Below are 24,495 nucleotides of genomic sequence, written 5' to 3'. Positions count from 1 at the left end.
AGGCCTTCAGCTGCCTCTATTAGATTTTCTCATTTGGAATCTCATTTCCTGAGGAGAGAGCTCCCTCTCATCAATCTGATTGAGTTGACTTAACTTATAAAACCTGTGGTCATGTGAGCACAATTCACTGGGAAGACAGAGATGGGAGCTGTCACTGAGTTTGGAAATGTGGTAACACTGACAACGGACGGACTGGGATCAGAAATCGGCCCATGCATTTCTATAACAACGGCCCATTATTTTCCTTGAGGCTCCCATACCGGCCCAATTTTTTCTCTAGGCTCCCATTATTAGCCAAATAATTTTCATTTGGTGCAAAACCCCCAATTTAGACAGAGCCACAGAGCAAAAGATGGACCAGCTCATCTGGCATTTGTCTGAACTGCCCTATGGCCAGTCCATCTCTGACTGACATGGATATGTGGGAAAACTGTCATCATGGGTTATAACCAGAGTAGACCATGAATGATAATGTTTACCTAATGTTTACAACGTTTTATCTTTACATTCACTTTTGCATTTGCCATTTACTGTTTTCATTGGGTGTTGGGTTTTGGTCCAGTAAATGTTTATTTTGTGTAAGAACCCTTATTCAGTCTTATTCAGAAAGCAACACTTTTTGACATTACTTTCTCGCTTTTTATATACTGTATTAACCTACCAGTTGCCACATTTTCTCCGAGGTCGCATGCACCCCAGCTTCAGCACGTATACTAAGTTTAAAGGAAACAAATCATTAAATAATGTCGATATTCTATTAAAGTTGATTCTTATGTGCTAAGTTAGGATTGAATCTGACTAGGCATGTTATGTCAAACATGAAAGTAAGGGCAGATCTCCTGGTAATTTATACTTCTCTGAAACAGTGCACCACGCCCATGTTAGGGTGTAGGAGGGCTGCCTGTAGTGTAGAGCTATCATATTTCATTCCCAACTCTAGAAGATAGCGCTTGATGGGGGAGCAAAGCAGTGCAAGCGGAAGTTCTGCCAGTTGACATCCTCACCTTTGGAATGCAAAAGTCTCATCTCGCGCTGAAGCAATAACCTGGACGTAACTTGCGACCCCAGGTAGGCTAATTTGCTCTGTAACATGTTACATTGTAGGCCTACATCTAGTTTATATTAGCCTACATGATATAGTAGGTGAGTCACAGAACATGCTTCGCAGTCGCGCCTGGTTTGCTATCTCTCACTCGCGTACGGCAGGTAGACAGACTGAAACAAAGATGTAGCTCAGCCCCAACATCGCTTATCGGTTCTATTTTGAGAGGAGCGTGAAACTCGGGTTGTAATTTCAATGTCGGGGGTGGAGTGATAAATCTCAGCAACATTGTATGGCCGTGATGAATCGCCTTGTAGTTTCTCCCACTTTAGGCTTATAGGAAGCGACCCCATCCACCTGCGAGGTCTACTGAAGTAGGAAAGTATGTATGGAATTAATTAACAAAGAAATCACCTGGGCAAATAATTATGTTGGGGTTGTGGTTAACATGCCTGCTGCAGAACCAGAAAGATCCGGGTTCGAGTCCCGGTCGCGCTACCTCATCCCAGTTTGCAACACCGCTGTCAGAAGGGGGGGCATGTCAGAGGTGCCGGTAGATATGTGAAAGGGTATTAAACAAAGTTGCAGCTCGGAGACCTGCTTCCCAAAGGAGGGTCAGCATGTTTGACTTGGAACCAGAGAGCTATATATGAGGCTCAGGGCCTGACAATAGTCACCAAAAGCTGTTGTGTGAGAGGCCAAGAAGCAAGCACTGGCAGTACAACACCTTATTTCTAGTATAGACCAATATTTTTGTCTCTTTCTGGTATGCACAGGAAAACAGTTTTCATTGCATAACCATAGGCCTACTTTGTTCTGTCCAGTGTCTGACAGACAAGAAGTATGGAAGAAATACGACAGAACCGTCGATTGATTTGCCCTCTACCCCGGTGTGACGAAACATAAAGTTTTACAACAATCAGGCAAGCAGCTACATGTCAAGGCCCTCTGGCTGGAAATGATGAGTGTACTGGACACATATCTAGGAAAATAGTTGTCATATGTAAGCTAGGCCTTTGTCTTCTGCAGAAGAGGGTAAAATAATATTACTGAATATTTAGAAATTTAAAAATGGTTGTTGAACACAGTCTTTCATGTGGACTGGTGCCCATTGCATGCCTAAACATGCACCCAACAGTTTCCTGATACACACACAGCTGTCCTCTCAGTTTAGTGTCTCTTCATGTTATCAGCCTCACATCACTGCATGCTTTGATGCTGGTGACCCAGTGCTGATGCCCCTCCCTGTCTCCTACCTCAGTCAGACAGACACCTGCAGTATAATGGGTCTTAGAGTGGTGTCTGTCTGTGTAATTAGACCATTCAAATTAGAGGGCTGTCCTAATGGCGGGCAGACAGTATTTAAGCATCTGTACTGGCCTCTGTGTCAGTGGGACTCAGCATTTTCAATGTTCCCATGGGAACAGCGAGGGACACTTGGGGCAGTGATGGGCCTGGTATTAAGGATGATGGTCATTGGCCAGCCAAATGACTGCGGTCACCATAATAACATTTCGAATAGCTTTAAAATATATATATATATACAGAACCAGTCAAAAGTTTACACATCTACTCATTCAAGGGTTTTGTAGAAATGTATTTATTTCTTTTATTTAACTAGGCAAGTCAGTTAAGAACAAATTCTTATTTACAATGACGGCCTACCAAAAGGCCTCCTGCGGGGAGGGTGCTGGGATAAAAAAAAATAGTGTGTGTATGCATGCATGTACAGTTGAAGTCGGAAGATTACATACACCTTAGCCAAATACATTTAAACTCAGTTTTTCACAATTCCTGACATTTAATCCCAGTAAAGGTTCCCTGTTTTAGGTCAGTTAGGATCACCACTTGTTCTATTTTTGTTTCATCAGCCCAGAGGATATTTCTCCAAAAATACATCACGCAAAGCAGCCACAACTGTCAGTACAAGTGTCCATGATTGAGTCTTTCAATGAAGAGATTGAGAGAACTGTCCAGCTTGAGTGTTTGTTGCAGCTCGTTCCAGTATACTAGTGAAATGGGTTGCAAAGGGTCGGAAACTTGAAGGGAAAATTTCCAGAAGTTAAGCTTGGGAGTTTTTCTTAAATTCATCAAAAATGTTAGCTTATAACAGTGAACCTTTTTTGTGGGATACACATAAGGCAATTCTAGGTCTTGTGGCATATTTTGGTTAAACTATCCCCAATTCAATGGAATTGCAACCCTCTGCATGCACAATGCATTCTTCCATCACATGTACAGCTGACTCAAGATCTTGCACACTAATGAGATGCTATTGAGCCCACACTACTACACTGTCTGAGCCAAGGACTACATGCTTTCTGGTAAGTTTTGATTACAATACTGGGTAGGGTGAATACATTTTATATGACATACATGATTTTCTTGTTAACTAGTAAATAGTAGCCTACAGCAAAGTGTGTTTAAATCATTTTTAACTTGTTAACAACTTCTGCTAGTTCGTTTTTTGCTTCCATGTGGGTTTTAGCTTGAGGAGGAGTGTTAATTCACCTGTTAACATACATGTTTCATTTTAAAACATTTATCTTACAAAGGTGTTGTTTAATCTAACTGCTAAAACTATTTATCTGTACATGGAATTGTATTTATTTACGAATTATTTTCTCATCTTTACAGGAAAATGACACGGGCACTATCCGATGTGTGGAAACATTTCACTGCAGCTAATGTAGAAGGAAAAGCTGTGTACATTTGCAAATGCTGTGCCAAATCATATGTGAAGAATGCAAAAAGATGCAGAATCACCTGGCCAAGTGCATAAAGTTCCCTCAGTGCTCACAACAAGCAACTTCTAACAAAAGTCCCTCTACTTCTATTCGAGGTGCAAAATTTTGAATCAGACACCTTATCGATAGCAACAGCTCATGGTCCTCCTGGAATCAGAAGTCCTTTTGACTCAATGGAAGAACATAGTCAGATAAATGCTGATGAATGTCTTGCTAAAGCTGTGGATTCAACTTGTTCACCTCTGATGCTCCCAGGCAATGTGTATTGGAGATTTCTGAATGTTCTTCGCCCAGCATACACCCCTCCAACCAGACATGCTTTATCTACTTATTTGCTGGATGCAGAGTTCAACAGAGTTCAAGTAAATCACAGAGAAAGCAGACTATTGAAATCATCTCTGGTCGAATGTTCGTGGGCAAGGAATAATGAACTACATCATCCCCACCCCTCAACCAGTATTCGACAAGAGCACAGACACAAGGGACAACAGACACACCAGTCTCTACATTGCAGATGAGCTGAAGGCAGTCATCAATGACCTTGGACCACAGAAGGTATTTGCACTGGTGACAGACAATGCTGCGAACATGAAGGCTGCTTGGTCTAAAGTGGAGGAGTCCTACCCTCACATCACACCCATTGAATCTGCTTAAGGACATCATGGCACTGAAAACAATGGACACACTCTACAAGAGAGCCAAGGAAATGTTATTTATTTAACTAGGCAAGTCAGTTAAGAACAAATTCTTATTTTCAATGACTGCCTAGGAACAGTGGTTAACTGCCTGTTCAGGGGCAGAACGACAGATTTGTACCTTGTCAGCTCGGGGATTTGAACTTGCAACCTTTCGGTTACTAGTCCAACACTAGGCTACCCTGCCGCCCCAATGTTTAGGTACGTGAAGGATCATCAAGTTATAGCAGCAATCTACATCACCAAGCAAAGTGTGAAGAATAAGTGCACAACAATGAAGCAGCCCAGTAACATCCGTTGGGTTGGTGTCGTCATCATGTTTGACAGTCTCCTGGAGGGGAAGGTGTATCTCAAAGAAATGGCCATATCACAGTCTCCCGATGTGGACAGCCCCATCAAGAGGATCTTCCTGGATGATGTATTTTGGGAGAGTGTGGTAAGCAGCCGGAAACTCCTGAAACCTATAGCAGTAGCCATTGCATCTTGTCTGATGTTCAGACTCTGCTTGCAGATGTAAGAGAAGAAATCTGTACTGCCCGGCCCACTTTACTGTTGCTCCAAGCAGAGGAAACTGCAGTTCTGAAATGCATCAAAAAGCATTTAGATTTCTGCCTGAAGCAGTGTACATGTTGGACCCCAAGTATGCTGGCAAGAGCATCCTGTCTAGTGCAGAGATTAACAAGGCCAATGGTGCCATCACTATCGTGTCTCTCCACCTTGTCCGGGATGAGGGCAAGGTTCTTGGCAGTCTGGCAAAGTACACTTCCAAGCAAAGGCTTTGGGATGGAGATGCAATGTGGCAGTCGTGCCAACATAAAGTTGAAGTCGGAAGTTTACATGCACCTTTGCCAAATACATTTAAACTCAGTTTTTCACAATTCCTGAGATTTAATCCTAGTAAAAAGTCTCTGTTTTAGGTCAGTTAGGATCACTACTTTTATTTTAAAAATGTGAAATGTCAGAATAATAGTAGAGGGTGATTTATTTAAGCTTTTATTTCTTTCATCATATTCCCAGTTGGTCAGAAGTTTACATACACTAAATTAGTATTTGGTAGCATTGCCTTTAAATTGTTTGACTTGGGTCAAATGTTTCGGGTAGCCTTCCACAAGCTTCCCATAATCAGTTGGGTGACTTTTGGCCCACTGGTGTAACTGAATCAGGTTTTGTAGGCCTCCTTGCTCGCACACGCTTTTTCAGTTCTGCCCAGAAATTTTCTTGACATTGTTGTCTTAAGCCATTTTGCCACAAATTTGGAATTATGCTTGGGGTCATTGTCCATTTGGAAGATCCATTTGTGACCAAGCTTTAACTTCCTGACTGATGTCTTGAGATGTTGCTTCAATATATCCACATAATTTTCCTGTCTTATGATGCCATCTATTTTGTGAAGTGCACCAGTCACAACATGATGCTGCCACCCCCGTGCTTCACGGTTGGGATGGTGTTCTTCGGGCTTGTAAGGCTCCCCCTTTTTCCTCCAAACATAACGATGGTCATTATGGCCAAACAGTTATATTTTTGTTTCATCAGACCAGAGGACAATTCTCCAAAAAGTAGATGTCCTAACCGACTTGTCAAAACTATAGTTTGTTAATTAACAAGACATTTGTGGAGTGGTTGAAAAACGAGTTTTAATGACTCCAACCTAAGTGTATGTAAACTTCCGACTTCAACTGTATCTCTTCAGCCACCTGGTGGAAGGAACTTTGTAGATCTGAGGCTCTTTCCCCTGTTGCCTCCATCATCCTCCAAATCCCACCAACATCAGCGCAACTGGTCCTTGTTTGGGAACACACATTACCAAAGCATGCAACAGGCTGACCAATACAAGGGTTGAAAAATTGGTGGCCATTCGGGCAAATTTGAGGCTTTTTGAACCTGACAACGAGGTTGGGAAGTAGTGAAGATGAGACCTCAGTCTGATGTTCAAGTGGTGGACATTGAAGAGGTCCAGGGAGAAGACATGGAAGCCTGAGAGGAAGATAACCAAAGCTTTAGTTTCTAGACTATAATTTTACAGATAAATTGTTTGAAACGTTTTTAGGAGATGGATCGTTGGGATCATTCAATATCCCCTTTTGTTGTTCAGTGAAATCATCCAATGTGAAGTATTAACTCTTAAGTTAGTTCAATTTGTAAAGTTTTTTACATTTGTTTTATTTCTATTGGAAGGATTTAATTATTTGCAATTATGTTTACTTATGATAACGTAAAAGGTTTCTGTCTCCATAGGATATGGTAAATATATCCAATGCAAAAAACACCTACATTTGAAATGGTATTAATATTCATTTGCATATATTTTCTGTTTTTCTTCAAAGATTCCCACGAAGGTTTCCACCTCTGAATATTCCCCAAAATGTGCAACCCTAATAGTGAGGACATCAAAACTATGAAAGAACACATATGGAATTATTTGTCACTAAAAAAAAGTTACACATAAAAAAACAGATTAATCGGACAATGTTTTTTATTTATAAAAAAAAAAAAAAAACTTTTTAAAAGGTTTTCTTTTTTTAAAATTGTACTTTTTTTATATATTTTTATTTAAAAACATAAATTATATATATATTTTTTAAATGTAAATTATTATTATCTTTTTAAATATTTGTAATAATGACCATTACAATACTGAATGAACAGTGAACACTTATTTTAACTTAATATAATACATAAAATCAATTTAGTCACAAATAAATAATGAAACATGCTCAATTTGGTTTAAATAATGCAAAAACACAGTTTTGGAGAAGAAAGTAAAAGTGCAATATGTTCCATGTAAAAAAAGAGCTGACGTTTTAAGTTCCTTGCTCAGAACATGAGAACACATAAACTGGTGGTTCAATATTCTCAGTTTTTCAATATTCCCAGTTAGGAAGTTTTACACTGTAGTTATTATCGGACTATTTATTTCTATACCACTTGTATTTCATATACCTATAATATTGCCAGCCTAATCTCGGGAGTTGATAGGCTTGAAGTCATAAACAGCGCAATGCTTCAAGCATGTTGGCAAACGCAGGAAAGTGCTCTTTGAATGAATGCTTACAAGCCTGCTGCTGCCTACCACCACTCAGTCAGACTGCTCTATCAAATATCAAATCATATACTTAAAATAATAAACACACAGAAATGCGAGCCTTAGGTCATTAATATGGTCAAATCCGGAAAGTATAATTTCAAAGACAAAATGTTTATTCTTTCAGTGAAATAATGAACCGTTCCTTATTTTATCGAACGGGTGGCAACCCTAAGTCTAAATATTGCTGTTACATTGCACAACTTTCAATGTTATGTTATAATTATGTACAATTCTGGCAAGTTAATTACGATGTTTGTTAACAAGAAATAGTCTTCACACAGTTCCCAATGAGCCAGGTGGCCCAAACTGCTGCATATACCTTGGCGCGAATGCGCTTTTGTTATATCATCACCCGTTTGGCGAATTAGGCTGATTCGATGATAAATTAACAGGCACCATATTAATTATATGCAATGCAGGACAAGCTAGTTAAACTAGTAATATCATCAACCATATGTAGTTAACTAGTGATTATGTTAAGAATTATTGTTTTTAATAAGATATGTTTAATGCTAGCTAGCAACTTACCTTGACTCCTTGCTGCACTTGAGTAATTGGTGGTCAGCGTGCCACGCAGTCTCCTCGTGGATTGCAATGTAATCGGCCATAATTGGCATCCAAAAATGCAGATTACCGATTGTTATGAACTTGAAATCGGCCCTAATTAATCGGCCATGCCGATTAATCGGTCGACCTCTAGTTGGGTTATTGTCCTGTTGAAAAACAAATGAGAGGCCCACTAAGTGCAAACCAGCTGGGATGGTGTATCGCTGCAGAATCCTGTGGTAGCCATGCTGGTTAAGTGTGCCTTAAATTCTTAATAAATCACTGACAGTGTCACCAGCAAAGCACCATCACACCTCCTCCTCCATGCTTCACGGTGGGAACCACACATGCAGAGATTATCCGTTCTTCTACTCTGAGTTTTAGAAAGACACGGCGGGTGGAACCAAACATCTCCAATTTGGACTCCAGACTAAAGGACAGGTTTGCCCTACCAAGCAAAAAGGCAGTAACTGCTCATTTGGTCAAATGAGTTAATGTAATTTTTGCTAGATTAAATACATGCTTAATCATGTGGACAAGTATCTTGCCTCTATTGTGGGGGTCATATTAGCAGTGACTGCATAAAGTTACTGTGAAACCAAGGTACATGATAGCAATTTGTCTCAGTTCTACGCTACGAGCAGTTACTGCCTTCTTGCTTGGTAGGGCCATTGCTCGTTTTTCTTGGCCAAATCAAATGTCTTCTTCTTATTGGTGTCCATTAGTAGTGTTTTTTGTTCTTGCAGCAATTCAACCATGAAGGCCTGATTCACACAGTCTCCTCTGAACAGTTGATGTTGAGATGTGTCTGTTACTTGAACTCTGTAGCATTTATTTGGGCTGTGTCTTCTGAGGCTGGTAACTCTAATGAAATTATCGTCTGCAGCAGAGGTAACTATGGGTCTTCCTTTCCTGTGGCGGTCCTCATGAGAGCCAGTTTCATCATAGCACTTGGTTTTTGCGACAGCACAAGGAAACTTTCAATGTTCTTGAACATTTCCAGATTGACTGACCTTCATGTCTTAAAGTAATGATGGACTGTCATTTATATTTGCTTATTTGAGCAGTTCTTGCCATAATATGGACTTAGCACTATTTGGTAAAATACCATCTTCTGTATACCACCCACACCTTGTCACAACACAACTGATTGGCTCAAATGCATTAAGTAGGAAAGAAATTACACAAATGAACGTTTAACAAGGCACACCTGTTATTGAAATGCATTCCAGGTGACTACCTCATGAAGCTGGTTGAGAGACGGCCGAGAGTGTGCAAAGCGATCATCAAGGCAAAGGGTTGCTACTTTGAAGAATCTCAAATATAAAATATGTGTTTTGATTTGTTTAACACTTCTTTGGTTACTACATGATGTGTTATTTAATACTTTTGATGTCTCCACTATTATTCTACAATGTAGAAAATAGTCAAAATAAACAAAAACCCAGCAATGAGTAGGTGTCAAGTTTTTGTGAGTATACAGGTCATGGAAGAACAGGGATATTTTCAGCTTCCAGGAATTGTGTACAGATCCTTGCGACAAAGGACCGTCCATTATCATGCTGAAACATGAGGGGATGGCGGCGGATGAATGGCATGACAATTGGCCTCAGGATCTCGTCACGGTATCTTTGTGCATCCAAATTGCCATAGATAAAATGCAATTGTTTGTTGGTCGTGGCTTATGCCTGTCCATACCATAACCACACTGCCACAATGAGGCACTCTGTTCACAAAATTGACATCCGCAAACTACTTGCCCACACAATGACATACACGCCGTCAGTCATCTGTCCGATACAGTTGAAACCTGGATTCATCCATAAGGCACACTTCTCCAGTGTTCCAGTGGCCATCAAAGGTGAGCATTTGCACACTGAAGATGGTTCCGATGCTGAATTACAATCAAGTCGAGACCCAGGCTATAGGTAGACGAGAACGCAGATGAGCTCCCGGAGAGAGAATTTCTGCACAAACTGTCAGAAACAAAGGTTGTGCAAACCCACTGTTCCAGCAGTTGTCCAGAGGGCTGGCCTCAGATGATGCCACAGGTGAAGAAGCCGGATGTGGAGGTCCTTGGCTGGTGTGGTTCCACATGGTCTGCGGTTGTGAGGCTGGTTGGACATACTGCCAAATTCTCTAAAATAATGTTGGAAGCGGCTTACGGTAGAGAACTGAACATTACATTTTCTGGTGGATTTTCCTGCAGTCAGCATGCCAATTGCACGCTCCTTCAAAACTTGAGACATCTGTGGCATTGTGTTGTGTGACAAAACCGCACATTTTAGAGTGGCCTTATATTGTCCCCAACCCAAATTCCACCTTTCTAGTGATCATGCTGTTTAATCAGCCTCTTGATATGCCACACCTGTCGGATGGATTATCTTGATAAATGTTCACTAACAGGGATGTAAACAAATTTGTGCAAAAAAACAGCAAATTAAAAACATTGACAGGTCAGGGAATCAGTCTCAAGATCATTAATCAGTGATTTAAAAATAGTTCTTCCAGTTTAAAAGTATTTTATAAGGCATTCCAAGACAATGGTACAGAGTACATAAAAGCCCTTTTACCAAATTCAGTTCGGACATTTGGAACAGTTAACAGGATAACGTCCAGCGAACGAAGAGAGTACCCACCACATTTCTGAACAATAAAAATGCACAAATATGTATAAAGGTAGTAAACCCCAAATGGCTTTGTAACGCAAGATGGCTCTTTAACGCAAAATGGCTTTGTAACGCAAAATGGCTTTGCCATTGCTTGAACCACATCAGTAACATTATTTCGCAGCAAATTTTCAATAATTTCCACTGTGATGTTCATCACAATACCAGGCAGCCATAGATGCGTTAAAGGAGAATGGAAATCAGATGTTTCATTGACCAGATTGGCGCACATCCAAAATATCTGATCTAACAAACAGTGTTATGTATTTATGGATGCCAAGGGAAGCCAGGCTTCCCCAAATATTTGACAATTATATTTGACCATCTTTTCATAATTTTCTATCAATTCACAAGTGGCTGTATCTCACTCGAGAAATCATCTGAACAGTATGTTTATTCCATGTATCTGATGCTGTCTGGAACAAAAGAGTATGACATGTTGCTGCCCTAGCATTTGATTGATTGGCGCCAGCAAGCATTATGTCTCACGTGGTAATTTTTAAAATAAAATAATTTGCCATTCAGTGTTGAGCTGAGCTCAAATGTGGGTTGTCCTGCCACAGCAAAATGACAGTTTGGATTTTGCTTCACACAAATCAAATACCATCCTAAGCAAAATGTCATCATTCTCAGACAAACGTCTGTTTCTGGTCTGCTTGATTTATGTCCTTCAGTAACATGCTTGCTAAATTGGTCCTTTCCTAAGCCATGGATGGAGATTTGGACTTGTGGATTTAGACTTGTGGTTTTGACCTAATTCTCTGTACAGGCCAATAATTATGATGGCGATTCTTTTCTAACCATAAATATGCGTATTGTTCCACTGACCTGAGATGAATGAAGGTCAATATGTAGCCTAGTGGGCTCACATTAACTTGCTAGCTAACTTCGCTGGTTCATTTTTGCCCATGTGAGGGAGTTAGGCTACCTAGCTAAAATGATTGTTAGCCTATGAAAACAAAAATTAAAGGTTTACTGAATGGCAGAGCCATAGACCGTTTTGCCAACTTAATTTGTTTTGGTGTCTAAGTTTGTTTTCAGTGTATTAAACTGAGCAAAATATTACCTTGTTGATTATGTTTAAGTTGAAATGGTGCTGGAAGAGTGGAGGCAGTGCTCCTGGTGTCTTTGTGCTGACTTGCGGCAACTCCGTGGTTCTAAATCAGTAGCTGCAGAGTAAACTATCGAGTACATTAACTTTCTTGACCATGCTGCAGGTCAACTGTTTGTTAAGTGCAGTATTTGCCTTGTGGACTTATCCAGAGCAATGTGGCTCTCCGGTTTTGTGATGGGAAAAATGTATGTGTAGTTGAATTTATTCTGCCACTGTGTGACTGTTGTCACGGCCTTATTTTAAATCACAGTGGCGTATAAACAAATGGGTTATAGAGCAACTATCACAACAGGTTGAAATATGGCTTTTTATTGTCATCTCAGGAGAACACTCATTGTCCCCGCTGGTTCTTGATGTAGGACCCTCCAGGCCCTCTGGGTTTGGCCAGCAACAACACTTTATGCATTCCCACCATTTCCCCTGATCAGAGCTATGCTAGACAGGGCCAGTTTGAAGGGCCACCGGCTGCTCCTGATGGCCCCATACTGGCTGAGACAACCATGGTTCAGCCTCCTGTTGTCCCTCCTTTCTGGGACCCCATGGCAGCTGCTGCTGAGACCCGACCTGCACTCTTAGGCTCAGGGATGCCCTGGCATCCGGATCCACTCCACTTCTAGCTTTTGGCTTGGCCCCTGAGATGCGTAAATGGGCAAGTGAAGGCATTTAGGCATTCAGGACAATGTGGTGAACACGTAGAATGCCAGGTCTTTCTCCACCAACATGCATCAAATGTGGTGGGGCATATTCTGTACTTGGTGTGAGGGTCTTAATGTTGCCCCAGAGTCATGTAATGTACAAACGGTTTTACACTTCTTACAATCACTGATTTATGCAGGCCGAGCGGCATCTGCTTTGAGTGTATTTGGCTACAATTTCGTCGTGCCATGACGATCGCCACCCATTGCTCTCCAAAATGTGTTAAGGGAGCTGGATGCAGATGTCTAACTAAGACCTGTTCAGTGCCAAACTTTGACCTTGACGTGGTGCTGTCAGTACTTGCTAGGCCACCCTTCAAGCTCCTGGGGTTAGCGTCTTTGAAGCACCTTTCCATGAAGGTGGCATTCCTGTTGGCTCTTACCTCTACTAAGAGGGTTAGTGAACTTCATGCTCTTTCAGTGAGCGCTGAATGTTTCAGAGTGGGTGCAGAAAAGGGGAGTGTTATCCTCCGGCCTAACCACTCTTTATTACCTAACCACTTGGTCGTGTCTGACAGACGTGAACCGGCACTTACATTTGTCCGCTGGGTTTTTCCCCAAGTGTGCTGAACCCAGTGAGGACACGAGACACAAGTCAGAAGTTTACATACACCTTAGCTAAATACATTTAAACTCAGTTTTAATCCTAGTAAAAACTCCCTGTTTTAGGTCAGTTAGGATCACCACCTTATTTTAAGAATGTGAAATGTCAGAATAATAGTAGAGAGAATAAATTATTTCAGCCTTTATTTCTTTCATCACATTCCCAGTGGGTCAGAAGTTTATGGACACTCAATTAGTATTTGGTAGCATTGCCTTAATTTGTTTAACTTGGGTCAAACGTTTCAGGTAGCCTTCCACAAGCTTCCCATAATCAGTTGGGTGACTTTTGGCCCACTGGTGTAACTGAATCAGGTTTTGTAGGCCTCCTTGCTCGCACACGCTTTTTCAGTTCTGCCCAGAAATTTTCTATAGTAATATATGCCATTTAGCAGACGCTTTTATCCAAAGCGACTTACAGTCATGTGTGCATACATTCTACGTATGGGTGGTCCCGGGGATCGAACCCACTACCCTGGCGTTACAAGCGCCATGCTCTACCAACTGAGCTACAGAAGGACCACCAGGTCAGGGGTTTGTGATGGCCACTCCAATACCTTGACATTGTTGTCTTAAGCCATTTTGCCACAAATTTGGAAGTATGCTTGGAGTCATTGTCCATTTGGAAACCCATTTGCAACCAAGCTTTAATTTCCTGACTGATGTCTTGAGATGTTGTTTCAATATATCCACATAACTTTCCGTTCTCATGATGCCATCTATTTTGTGAAGTGCACCAGTCCCTCCTGCAGCAAAGCACCCCCACAACATGATGCTGCCACCCCCATGCTTCACAGTTGGGATGGTGTTCTTCGGCTTGCAAGTGTACGAAGCATCGTTACCCATCGCCCCACAAAAGCCGCGCCTCTTGTAGAGCAAGGGGAACCACTACTTCAAGGTCTCAAAGCGAGTGACGTCACCGATTTGAAGCGCTATTAGCGCGCACCACCACTAATTAGCTAGCCATTTCACATCGGTTACACAAGCCTCCCCGTTTTTCCTCCAAACATAATGATGGTCATTATGGCCAAACAGTTTTATTTTTGTTTCATGCGACCAGAGGACATTTCTCAAAAAAGTAGATGTCCTTACCGACCTGTCAAAACTATAGTGTGTTAACAAGAAATTTGTGGAGTGGTTGAAAAATGAGTTTTAATGATTCCAACCTAAGTGTACATAAACTTGAGCGGTATGATGGCTGCGTGGTCCCATGGTGTTTATACTTGCGTACTATTGTTTGTACAGATGAACATGGTACCTTCAGGCTTTTGGAAATTGCTCCCAAGGATGAACCAAACTTGTGGAGGTCTACATATCTTTTTTCCTGAGGTCTTGGCTGATTTCTTTTGATTTTCCCATGATGTCAAGCAAAGAGGCACTAAGTTTGAAGGTAGGCCTTGAAATACATCCACAGGTACACCTCCAATTGACTCAAATGATGTCAATTAGTCTCTCAGAAACTTCTAAAGCCATGAAAACATTTTCTGGAATTTTCCAAGCTGTTTAAAGGCACAGTCAACTTAGTGTATGTACACTTCTGACCCACTGGATTTGTGATTAAGTGAAATCATCTGTCTGTAAACAATTGTTGGAAAAATGTATTGTGTCATGCACATAGTAGATGTCCTAACCAACTTGCCAAAACTATAGTTTCTTAAAAATAAATTTGTGGAGTGGTTGAAAAGCGAGTTTTTATGACTCCAACTTAAGTGTATGTACACTTCTGACTTCAACTGTACGTTACACAGACTAAGCTGTTCATGTGTTATGTTCACAGGCTCATTTCCAGAACTCCACCGAAAGAGACTCTCACATTGTATTGTGGACACTATTACTATAGCGTATCAGCTGTCCGGCTGCTCTGTGCTGCCTCCTGTGGTGGCACATTTTACTAGAGGAGTAGCTACATTGTGCTCTGAGAGTTCCCCTTGCTAAAATGTGTGCCTCAACCAGTTGGACATCGTCTAGCACTTTTGCTAGGTACTATCGAGTCAATGTTGCTGCCGCAAACCAGGTCTGTGGAGGGCCGTGTTTAATGGGGTCAACCGCAGCACTACCCGGTACTCAGGACTAATCTGAAATTCTTACTTTGAATGTATCCTAACGAGCAGAAGGATACCATATTGGAGTGATCCAATAGCTCACTGAACCTTGATTACAGACATAACCTTGGTTGTTAAGAGTCGATGTTAAGGCCAAGACGGACTCAACCACACAAATGTTCGGGCATCACGTCTTCAGGGTTTCCACTAGATGGTGTAGCCACAAAGTCTAAATTGGCTCTCATAAAAAATAATTAAAACAAAAATGTGCTTTTTGGTCTTAAATTAAGGCTAGCAGTGTGGTTAGGTTTCAAATCTGATTTTAAGAAATAGGCAGGATTTATGACTTTGTGGTAACTAGTGGAGGTCGACTGATTATGATTTTTCAATGCCGATACCGATTTTTATTGAAGGACCAAAAAAACCCGATACCGATTAATCGGCCAATATTTTTTGTTGTTGTAATAATGACAATTACAACAATACTGAAGGAACACTTATTTTTATTGATGTATTATATTAAGTTAAAATAAATTTAGCCTCAAATAAATAATGAAACATGTTCAATTTGGTTTAAATAATGCAAAAACGAAGTGTTGGAGAATAAAGTAAAAGAGCTTTCTTACATGGCAAACGTTTAAGTTCCTTGCTCAGAACATGAGAACATATGAAAGCTGGTGGTTCCTTTTAACATGAGTCTTCAATATTCCCAGGTAAGAAGTTTTAGGTTGTAGTCATTATAGGAATTATAGTACTATATCCCTCTATACCATTTGTATTTCATTAACCTTTGACTATTGGATGTTCTTATAGGCACTTTAGTATTGCCAGGGTAACAGTATAGCTTCCATCCCTCTCCTCGCCGCTACCTGGGCTCGAACCAGGAACACAACGACAACAGCCACCCTCGAAGCAGAGTTACCCATGCAGAGCAAGGGGAACAACTACTCCAAGTCTCAGAGCGAGTGACGTTTGAAATGCTATTAGCGCGCACCCCGCTAACTAGCTAGCCATTTCACATCGGTTACACCAGCCTAATCTTTTGATAGGCTTGAAGTCATAAACAGCTCAATGCTTGAATGAATGCTTACGAGCCTGCTGGTGCCTACCACCGCTCAGTCCGACTGCTCTATCAAATATCAAATCATAGACTTAATTATAACATAATAACACAGAAATACGAGCCTTTGGTCATTCATCAGGTCAAATCCGGAAACTATCATTTCGAAAACAAAACGTTTATTATTTCAGTGAAATACGGAACCGTTCTGTATTTTATCTAACGGGTGGCATCCATAAGTCTAAATATTCCTGTTACATTGCACAACCTTCAATGTTATGTCATAATAACGGAAAATTCTGGCAAATTAGTTCGCAATGAGCCAGGCAGCCCAAACTGTTGCATATACCCTGAATCTACGTGCAATGAACGCAAGAGAAGTGACACAATTTCTTTTAGCTAAATATGCAGGTTTAAAAATATATACTTCAGTGTATTGATTTAAAGAAAGGCTTTGATGTTTATGGTTAGGTACACATTGGAGCAACGATAAGCACCACAACGATTATATGCAACGCAGGACACGCTAGATAAACTAGTAATATCATCAACCATGTGTAGTTACCTAGTGATTATAAAGGATTGATTGTTTTTTTATAAGATAAGTTTAATGCTTTACTAGCTAACAGGCAGTCTCCTCATGAGGCAGGTGGTTAGAAAACTAGTTAACGGTAAGGTTGCAAGATTGAATTTGACAAGGTAAAAATCTGTTGTTCTGCTTTGATGTTTAGGCTGTGATTGAAACTAAGAATGTTGTTCTTAACTGACTTGACTAGTTAAATAAAGGTGTAAAAAAAAACGGCAAAATCGACATCCAAAAACACCGATTTGTTATGAAAACTTGAAATCCGCCCTAATTAATCCGGTCGACTTCTACATTTAAGTCATTTAGCAGACGCTTATCCAGAGCGACTTACAAATTGGTGCATTCACCTTATGACATCCAGTCACTTTCAATACATCATTTTAAGGGGGGTGAGAAGGATTACTTTATCCTATCCTAGGTATTCCTTAAAGAGGTGGGGTTTAGGTGTCTGAATGATTGATTGTTCCACCATTGGGGAGCCAGATAAGATAAGCTTAACTGCTCCTCAGTGGTAGGGAGCAGCAGGCCAGAGGTGGATGAACGCAGTGCCCTTATTTGGGTGTAGGGCCTGATCAGAGCCTGGAGGTAACAGCTCCGTAGGCAAGCACCATGGTCTCCTCAACTGAGGAAGCCAGTGGAGAGAGCGGAGGAGCGTTAAACTTGGGAAGGTTGAACAAGACGGGCTGCGGCGTTCTGGATGAGTTGTAGGGGTTTAATGGCACAGGCAGGGAGCCCAGCCAACAGATTGCAGTAATCCAGACGGGAGATGACAAGTGCCTGGATTAACCTGCGCCGCTTCCTGTGTGAGGCATTCTTGATGTTCTAGAGCATGAACCTACAGGAAACAAGGACAGTTAACCCACTGTTCCTAGGCTGTGATTGTAAACTCCCGGGAGGAAGAATGTTGTTCTTAAGGTGGTGATTGTCATCCACACTGATATGTCTAAATGCAAGATGGCCACCTGGTCATCAGAAGGGGGAAAAGAAGATTAATTGTGTGTCGTCTGCATAGCAATGATAGGAGAGACCATGTGAGGTTATGACAGAGCCAAGTGACTTGGTGTATAGCGAGAATAGGAGAGGGCCTAGAACAGAGCCCTGGGGGACACCAGTGGTGAGAGCGCGTTGAGGAGACAGATTTCGCCACGCCACCTGGTAAAACTTGCAAAAGCGTGGGCCGCGCCGGAGATGCCCAACTCGGAGAGGGTGGAGAGGAGGATCTGATGGTTCACAGTATCGAAGGCAGCCGATAGGTCTAGAAGGACTTCTAGTAACTAGTGACGACCCATCTTCAGTCAGCTGTTTGTTCCCAAAGAAATTCAGCATATTTTCTTTTTATAGTTATGACTTGTTTTTTTTAAATGAGCGTCTTCATCCATAACTGTTGGTTATACGGTAATTGTGCCTGTCCTAGTCACACTACCTGCCTTATCCATTTGCTTAAGTGGGTTTCTTCGAGATTAAAGTTTGACAAAATGGCTTTCGACAAACTCTCATTTGTGCTCCCACAGGTTTTGACCTACGCACAGTACTCACCAATATTGTCAATAATCAAATCGTTATATACTATTAACTATGACCATTGTTTGCCTTCCTTTTTCAGGTTTCTATGTTCTAGTCATCATGCCTCTTCACTGCCAACGGCCTGGCTGCCCAGCGCTGATGGGGCCTTTCCTGGTCACTCTCCTGGTGCTAATGAACTCTGGAGTCCATAGCCAAGGTACCATGTACTTCATTACTAGTACATCATCACTACTATGTATCAAATCGTGTTTGTACCATGTGACCATAGTATTCAATGGATATGTTGCTCTAGCTGTAGAAGCATACAAATCCCCTGGCATTGTGCAACCTCTCTAGACTGACATGTAAGATGTCTGTCTGACATGCAGACTCATGTTAGCAATTACACAAACTCTCAGGACACTAATGTGAACTCATTCACTCCTTTTTGTTGCCCACACACACACACACACACACACACACACACACACACACACACACACACACACACACACACACACACACACACACACACACACACACACACACACACACACACACACACACACACACACACACACACACACACACACACACACACACACAAAGCCGTTTATGTCCAATAATCATATAATATAATAATGACTGGATAATATTATTGGCTGATATTAGTCATAGGTTTAAACCAAAACAATTAATTTTGCCAGATTTTTCAGTGTACCTTTTTTTAATGTTTCATTATCAGTATGCAACATTACTCCCTCAGAGCTCCCAGTGCAGTGATGACTGATCTCTGGGCTGTTGTTGTTATTCATGGGAGTGCGGGGCATTGACCCCAGTCTCCAGATCCCCTCTGATCCTCTGCCAGAACTAGATGCAGAGACAGTGGGACACTACTAAAGCATTTCCATGTGAACAGAGACCCTTGCCCCTTACCCCTGTCCCAGCCCCCACCTCCCCGAATGAAGACTGTGCCTAAAGTCAGGCATCAACAGTAAGTGCTATGATTCATATCTGCACTCCTCTACAATGTCTTCGGTTTTCCCCATGACGTTGTGTATAAGGTGCCTTCAAACTGACCTTCAACCTTAGGCCCTAAACGGATTTCCTGTCCCTCTTGCTATCCCAGTGGAGAACACAAGGCCTGCTTTGAGCAGACAGGGGCAGCTGGAGAGGAGAGAGGAGGACAGAGAGTGACACATGAAAGAAGAGGATTGTTGGGAATCCCCCCGTTGGAAATTATGTAGATGACCTGAAAACAAGAGACTGATTTGATTAGTGAAGGAGGAAGAGGGATTTAATGTCTGAAAAAGGTTTAGAACCTACTAATAAATTCATTTTAGGGGGGGAATTTCTTTGATCTTAGAACAGCCCACCACCCCTGCAACCCCCCCACCACCACCCCCCCATTGCCAAGTTCACCGCTATACTCGTACCCAGAATCAGTTCCACAGCAGAGAAACAGCTCAGTTGGCCTCTCACAACAAGTAATCACTGCATAGATGTTCATGTTTCAAGTGCCTCGTGGTGATTATGCTTTTGTCTGTGTGAGACAAAAATCAGTTGTTCCAATCACAAGTTGATTGTTTTGTGCTCTGGCGGGTACACGTCTGAATAGCAGTCTGATTGTTGATTTGATTGATTTGATGTTAGATGTGGACCTATTCCTAACGTGGGTGCACATATGTGTTGGCTACACTGCAGGGCGTCTGAAGCTGACAGTGCTGTCTCAGGATCGGCTGCAGATGAAGTGGAAGGAGGCTGAAGGGCCGGTCCAGGGATACAAGGTCCGCGTGAAGCCCATCTCAGGTGAGCCAGCAGTACTGGTGTGTACTGTGAGGTTGATTCTAACTAAGAGTTGACAGTGTTGGGTCACGATGACTCAAAGCTGGAATCCTTAATGGTGAAACTGTCACGTCTGTTTGCGATATTAAAACAGAAAGAAGTTACTGCAGTCAACGAACAGTGTTTTTTCCCTCTGAAGGCATTGCACGCGCGTTAGAACAGCAGCATATGTACCTCAGCATATGTACCTCAGCATATGTACAGCATTTTTATTTTTTTTACACTGATTAGCGATGCACTCCACCTCAGGTTTGTCAACAAAACAAAATCAATAATGGCCATGGGGGGCAGACGGTGATGCTGTTTTCCCCTACGATACTACGGATGACATATTTAACCAAGACCACTTTTTATTTGTTATTTTTTTAAACATTTATTTAACTAGGCAAGTAGGTTAAGAACAAATTCTTATTTACAATGAGGGCCTAGGAACAGTGGGTTAACTGCCTTGTACTTACAGTATATAGAGGCAATTTTAGTGCTGGACTAATGTGCAGTATATTATTACCCAAATGAAAGTGAATTAACTATAAGTAAGTGCCTCCATTTTTTTCCCATTGTATTTCTTTTATTTGCCTGTTTTTGAATGATTTTCCAGAACCCTACAATTTCCCACCCAGCTGCCTGTTCTCCACAATAAAGTTGCCAAGCTGTCCCTCCCACTTAACTCCATGCCATCTGGAGCCTGAGTTGATCAAAGCACGGGCCACTGGCTAGTAAACACCTCCTCACTCTAATTCAGTTGGAAACCGTTCATTGGTCAATCTGACCGAGCCACAGGGTACAAGGGCTACTCTGGTTAGCTTGACATCTCTCCTTTTGTTCTACTTATACAACTCTCTTTTATTTACATTCTCGTGTTATATAATAAATAGATGTGGAACCATTATTTCAAGAGTATATTCTCGTTGTGTCAGCTCTCTGTCCACCCCCCCTCCCCTTCCTCATTTGTTTCTCACTGTCATATGATCTTTAATTTTATCTCCAGTTCTCTGTCATAGTTGTGTCCAGACAGGTCTGTGATGGTAAGACTCAGAAACGGTTAACAGTGAAACAGACATGAGACATGCCTGCTTACCCTGCAGCTCTCTAGCGGGAGATGAGGAGATAGGGGGGAACAGAGCAAGAGTGGAGGGGACCACTTTGAAAGAAGCACAAGGAGACATTAGGGATTTTGGCGAGATGGGGATGATGATGATGATGAAGAGATGTGGCAGTGGACTAGAAGAGGGGGAAAAGGAGTAAAGTATATCTGGCTCAGTTGATGTTGTAAACAAAGCCTCAAGGAACAATTGATCTTGTTGATGTTTTGGCTGCTGCCGTGTGAACACACCTGGCTGTGGAGGCTCTCACCTGATTGCTTAGGGAGATATGCTGTGGTTTATCCAACCACCTTCTGGGTCATGACTCACACATTCTTTTTATAGAACACTCTTCCTTGTCGAGTTGTTGCCTTTTTATGAAAACACACATATTAAAAAAATATATATTTTATTGTGCTCACTATCTCTTTCTACCATTTGTTGTGGTAACAGCAGCTGTATGTGTGTCTCTCTGTTGCTCTCTCACGTCTGCAAGAATCTGAGAGACTGTCTGTGATATGTTCGATGTCTCTGTCCTCCAGAGGTACCCCAGCCGGAGCTGATGCTGACGACCACGCGTGGCCGGGCCACAGTGGCAGGTCTGGACTCCAGCCAGGAATACGCCCTCCAGGTCCTAGTGCTCAACGGCACACTGGAGAAACTCATCGCCAAGAGACGCTTCACCAGTAAGAGACGGCAGGGGAGAGGGAGTGTTGAACAGGAAGGAGTGGCGAGGAGGAAGAACCGGGGGGGGTGGGGTGAATGCTGAGGACTTAAAAGAGGGAGATTAAATGTTAGGAGGAATGTAATGGTGGAGGGAGTTTGGAAAGGTGGAGATTAATAATGAGTAGGATTAGTATAGAAGAGGAAGCAGAGACTATGAAATGAAGGGTGTGAAGGACAGGAGGAAGATGGATAAAGAGCCAGAGAGGGAGAGTTTACAGTAAGGGGGGACTGGAGGGAGAGAGTGTTCGATAGAGTGGGGGGTTAGGTGAATGTTTGGAATGACCGTTATGGGGAAATGAGAGCGAGAAGGAAAGAGTAACTGATGTTAGAGAAAGATCACCACTATCCGGAGGAGGAGAGAGTGAAGGGCACAGCAAGGGAGAGCTGTACAGATGCAAAGATCAAGAGTGACGACATAGGCCCTCATGCCCACTAGTGTAGGCCTGTGTCTCATGCCCACCACTGTAGGAATTCTCAAAGCATTAAAGGAATTTAGCAAATTCCCATACAAATCACAGTTGACCTCAGTGGGATTTACAAAATTCACTTTATCTCTGGTCGGTGAACTGGTCATTACAAAGCAACTGTTATTCTCTGTCAGGTAACAACACATTATGCCTGTGGGTTGAAAAAAGCAGCCTTTATAGACAGTACTCTTCCCCCCCCAGTTATTTGGGAATTTCTAAATACCTGTGTGCCTTTGACATTTGAATGTGTGCGAACAATTCTGTATCATTCCATTCCATGTAACCACACACACACCTATCAGCCTTTCTTTCACAAGGGACTGTCTGTAATTGAGACATTTTAAGAGTATTCTTGCACAATTACAGGTTGTGATTATTGCGGGAGGGAGACAGAAGCTAGGTTTCCATCCAATGGATGACAGATTTACATGCAAATATTCTAGAATCTGGATAGAAACAATGTCTTAATTTTTCCCTCCAGAGATGTTGCCATCAAATTGACTTGTTGCAGTTGAAAGGGTGTGTGTGATGTCGTCCACATAAAATGCTTTTTGCTGTTAATTTCCCACCGAATTAAAAAATACAAGTTAAATGGGTTTCCATCGCATTTTCAACACTACTGATGGTTTTCTCACAGAAAAATGTGCGTTTTAGATTGCAAGTGTGCCCACTCTGGTATTGTGTGCCCACTCTGGTATTGTGTGCCCACTCTGGTATTGTGTGCCCACTCTGGAATTGTGTGCCCACTCTGGTATTGGCATGTCAACAGCGCTGTACATGATGCGATTGTTATTATGGATAACGGAGCAAGATTATTTTTATTTGTCAAACTGCAGCCAAGCCTCAATTATCATGTCACCAGAATAAGACCATCGATATTTACTGTAAAAGGAGCATCAAGCTCATCACCTTGCAATTTCACCGCATTGTGAAGTTCATAATTTCTTTCCAGGGGCTCAACTTTGTTTTTAAAAGTGGAGGGGACATAAATTATAATAATTATTATTCAGTTTGATTAACACTCCAAACAGCCTACCCGACCGCTCGGAGGCGTCCGCATGGTCCTAACGCACACCTTTGCCTGGTTTTGTGTCACATTCCAATGATAAACTGGTGGGGACAAAAATGCAATTTCACAATGTGGGGGGACATGTCCCTCCCCTGTCCTAGTGAAAGTTGTGCCCATATTTCATCTGTAGCCTAATAAATTGCATGCTTTCCTGAGTCGTAGTGGGAGGACCACACAACATGTCATCGTGTGACTCCCAAGTTTACTTCGATATGATGGTTATTATTTCAATATTTGTGTATAAAAGCGTTTCCACCGACACAAAAAGATCACACCTTGTCTAGTGTATTTTGTTTATGTTGACATTTGGAAAGTTTATGTAAAAAGAAATCTGTTTCTGTCAGGCAAATGTCATGATTTTTTTTTAAATTCAATATACTTTAGTCGCATAAAAAGGTTGGATGGAAACCTGGTTTATGTAAAAAGCTGTTTTAGGAACAAAATGCCCTTCAAAATGTTTTATTGCTGCCAGCCTTTCAGTGATAGTGGGTTACTGTGTCAATGGAAGCGTGTTGGGACAAGTCAGACGTTGGTGTTGACTTGAAAACGTCTGGCTATCATTCAATGATGATCCTAGTCTGGGAGCTCCTTCCTGGCCTCTTCTCAAACTCCCAGCCCCACTTGTTATTTCCATAGAAATGTCATACTTGTTTTCTGTCACACCGTTTTCTCGAGGCAACATTTGCCCTTTTCCCGGCGCTGTGGTTGTGCTGCCATTTATTTTTGTCAAGCTCTGCATAAAATGATATGTTTTACAATGTACAATTATTTTAGATTCATATACTCATCTGCTGCTCCACATTTCTCCTTTCCTTCTCAATTCGGACTCTTTCTCCTCTGCCTCTCCTTCCCGTTCAACCACCGCTGTCATTTCTCTTCCACCATCTTTTCCTCCTTCATTTGTCTCTCCATGGCTCTATTT

At 41.8% G+C, this 24,495-nt stretch overlaps 1 protein-coding gene across 1 annotated transcript in view; it reads left to right on the top strand.

The window, feature by feature from the left end:
* The first annotated feature begins 933 nt into the window (after positions 1-933).
* LOC124031929 (collagen alpha-1(XX) chain) overlaps positions 934-24,495 on the top strand; it is a 37,275-nt gene continuing 13,713 nt past the window's right edge. Inside the window, exons 1-4 of the mRNA XM_046343747.1 lie at positions 934-1,068; positions 18,485-18,601; positions 20,089-20,193; positions 21,854-21,997. Of these exons, the coding sequence (XP_046199703.1) occupies positions 18,505-18,601; positions 20,089-20,193; positions 21,854-21,997 (346 nt within the window). The 5' untranslated portion in view covers positions 934-1,068; positions 18,485-18,504. The remainder of the gene's footprint in view (positions 1,069-18,484; positions 18,602-20,088; positions 20,194-21,853; positions 21,998-24,495) is intronic.

Source organism: Oncorhynchus gorbuscha, linkage group LG03 (assembly GCF_021184085.1).
Source record: "Oncorhynchus gorbuscha isolate QuinsamMale2020 ecotype Even-year linkage group LG03, OgorEven_v1.0, whole genome shotgun sequence".
Classification (NCBI taxonomy): Eukaryota; Metazoa; Chordata; class Actinopteri; order Salmoniformes; family Salmonidae; genus Oncorhynchus; species Oncorhynchus gorbuscha.
This window is presented reverse-complemented; position numbering and strand designations above follow the sequence as displayed.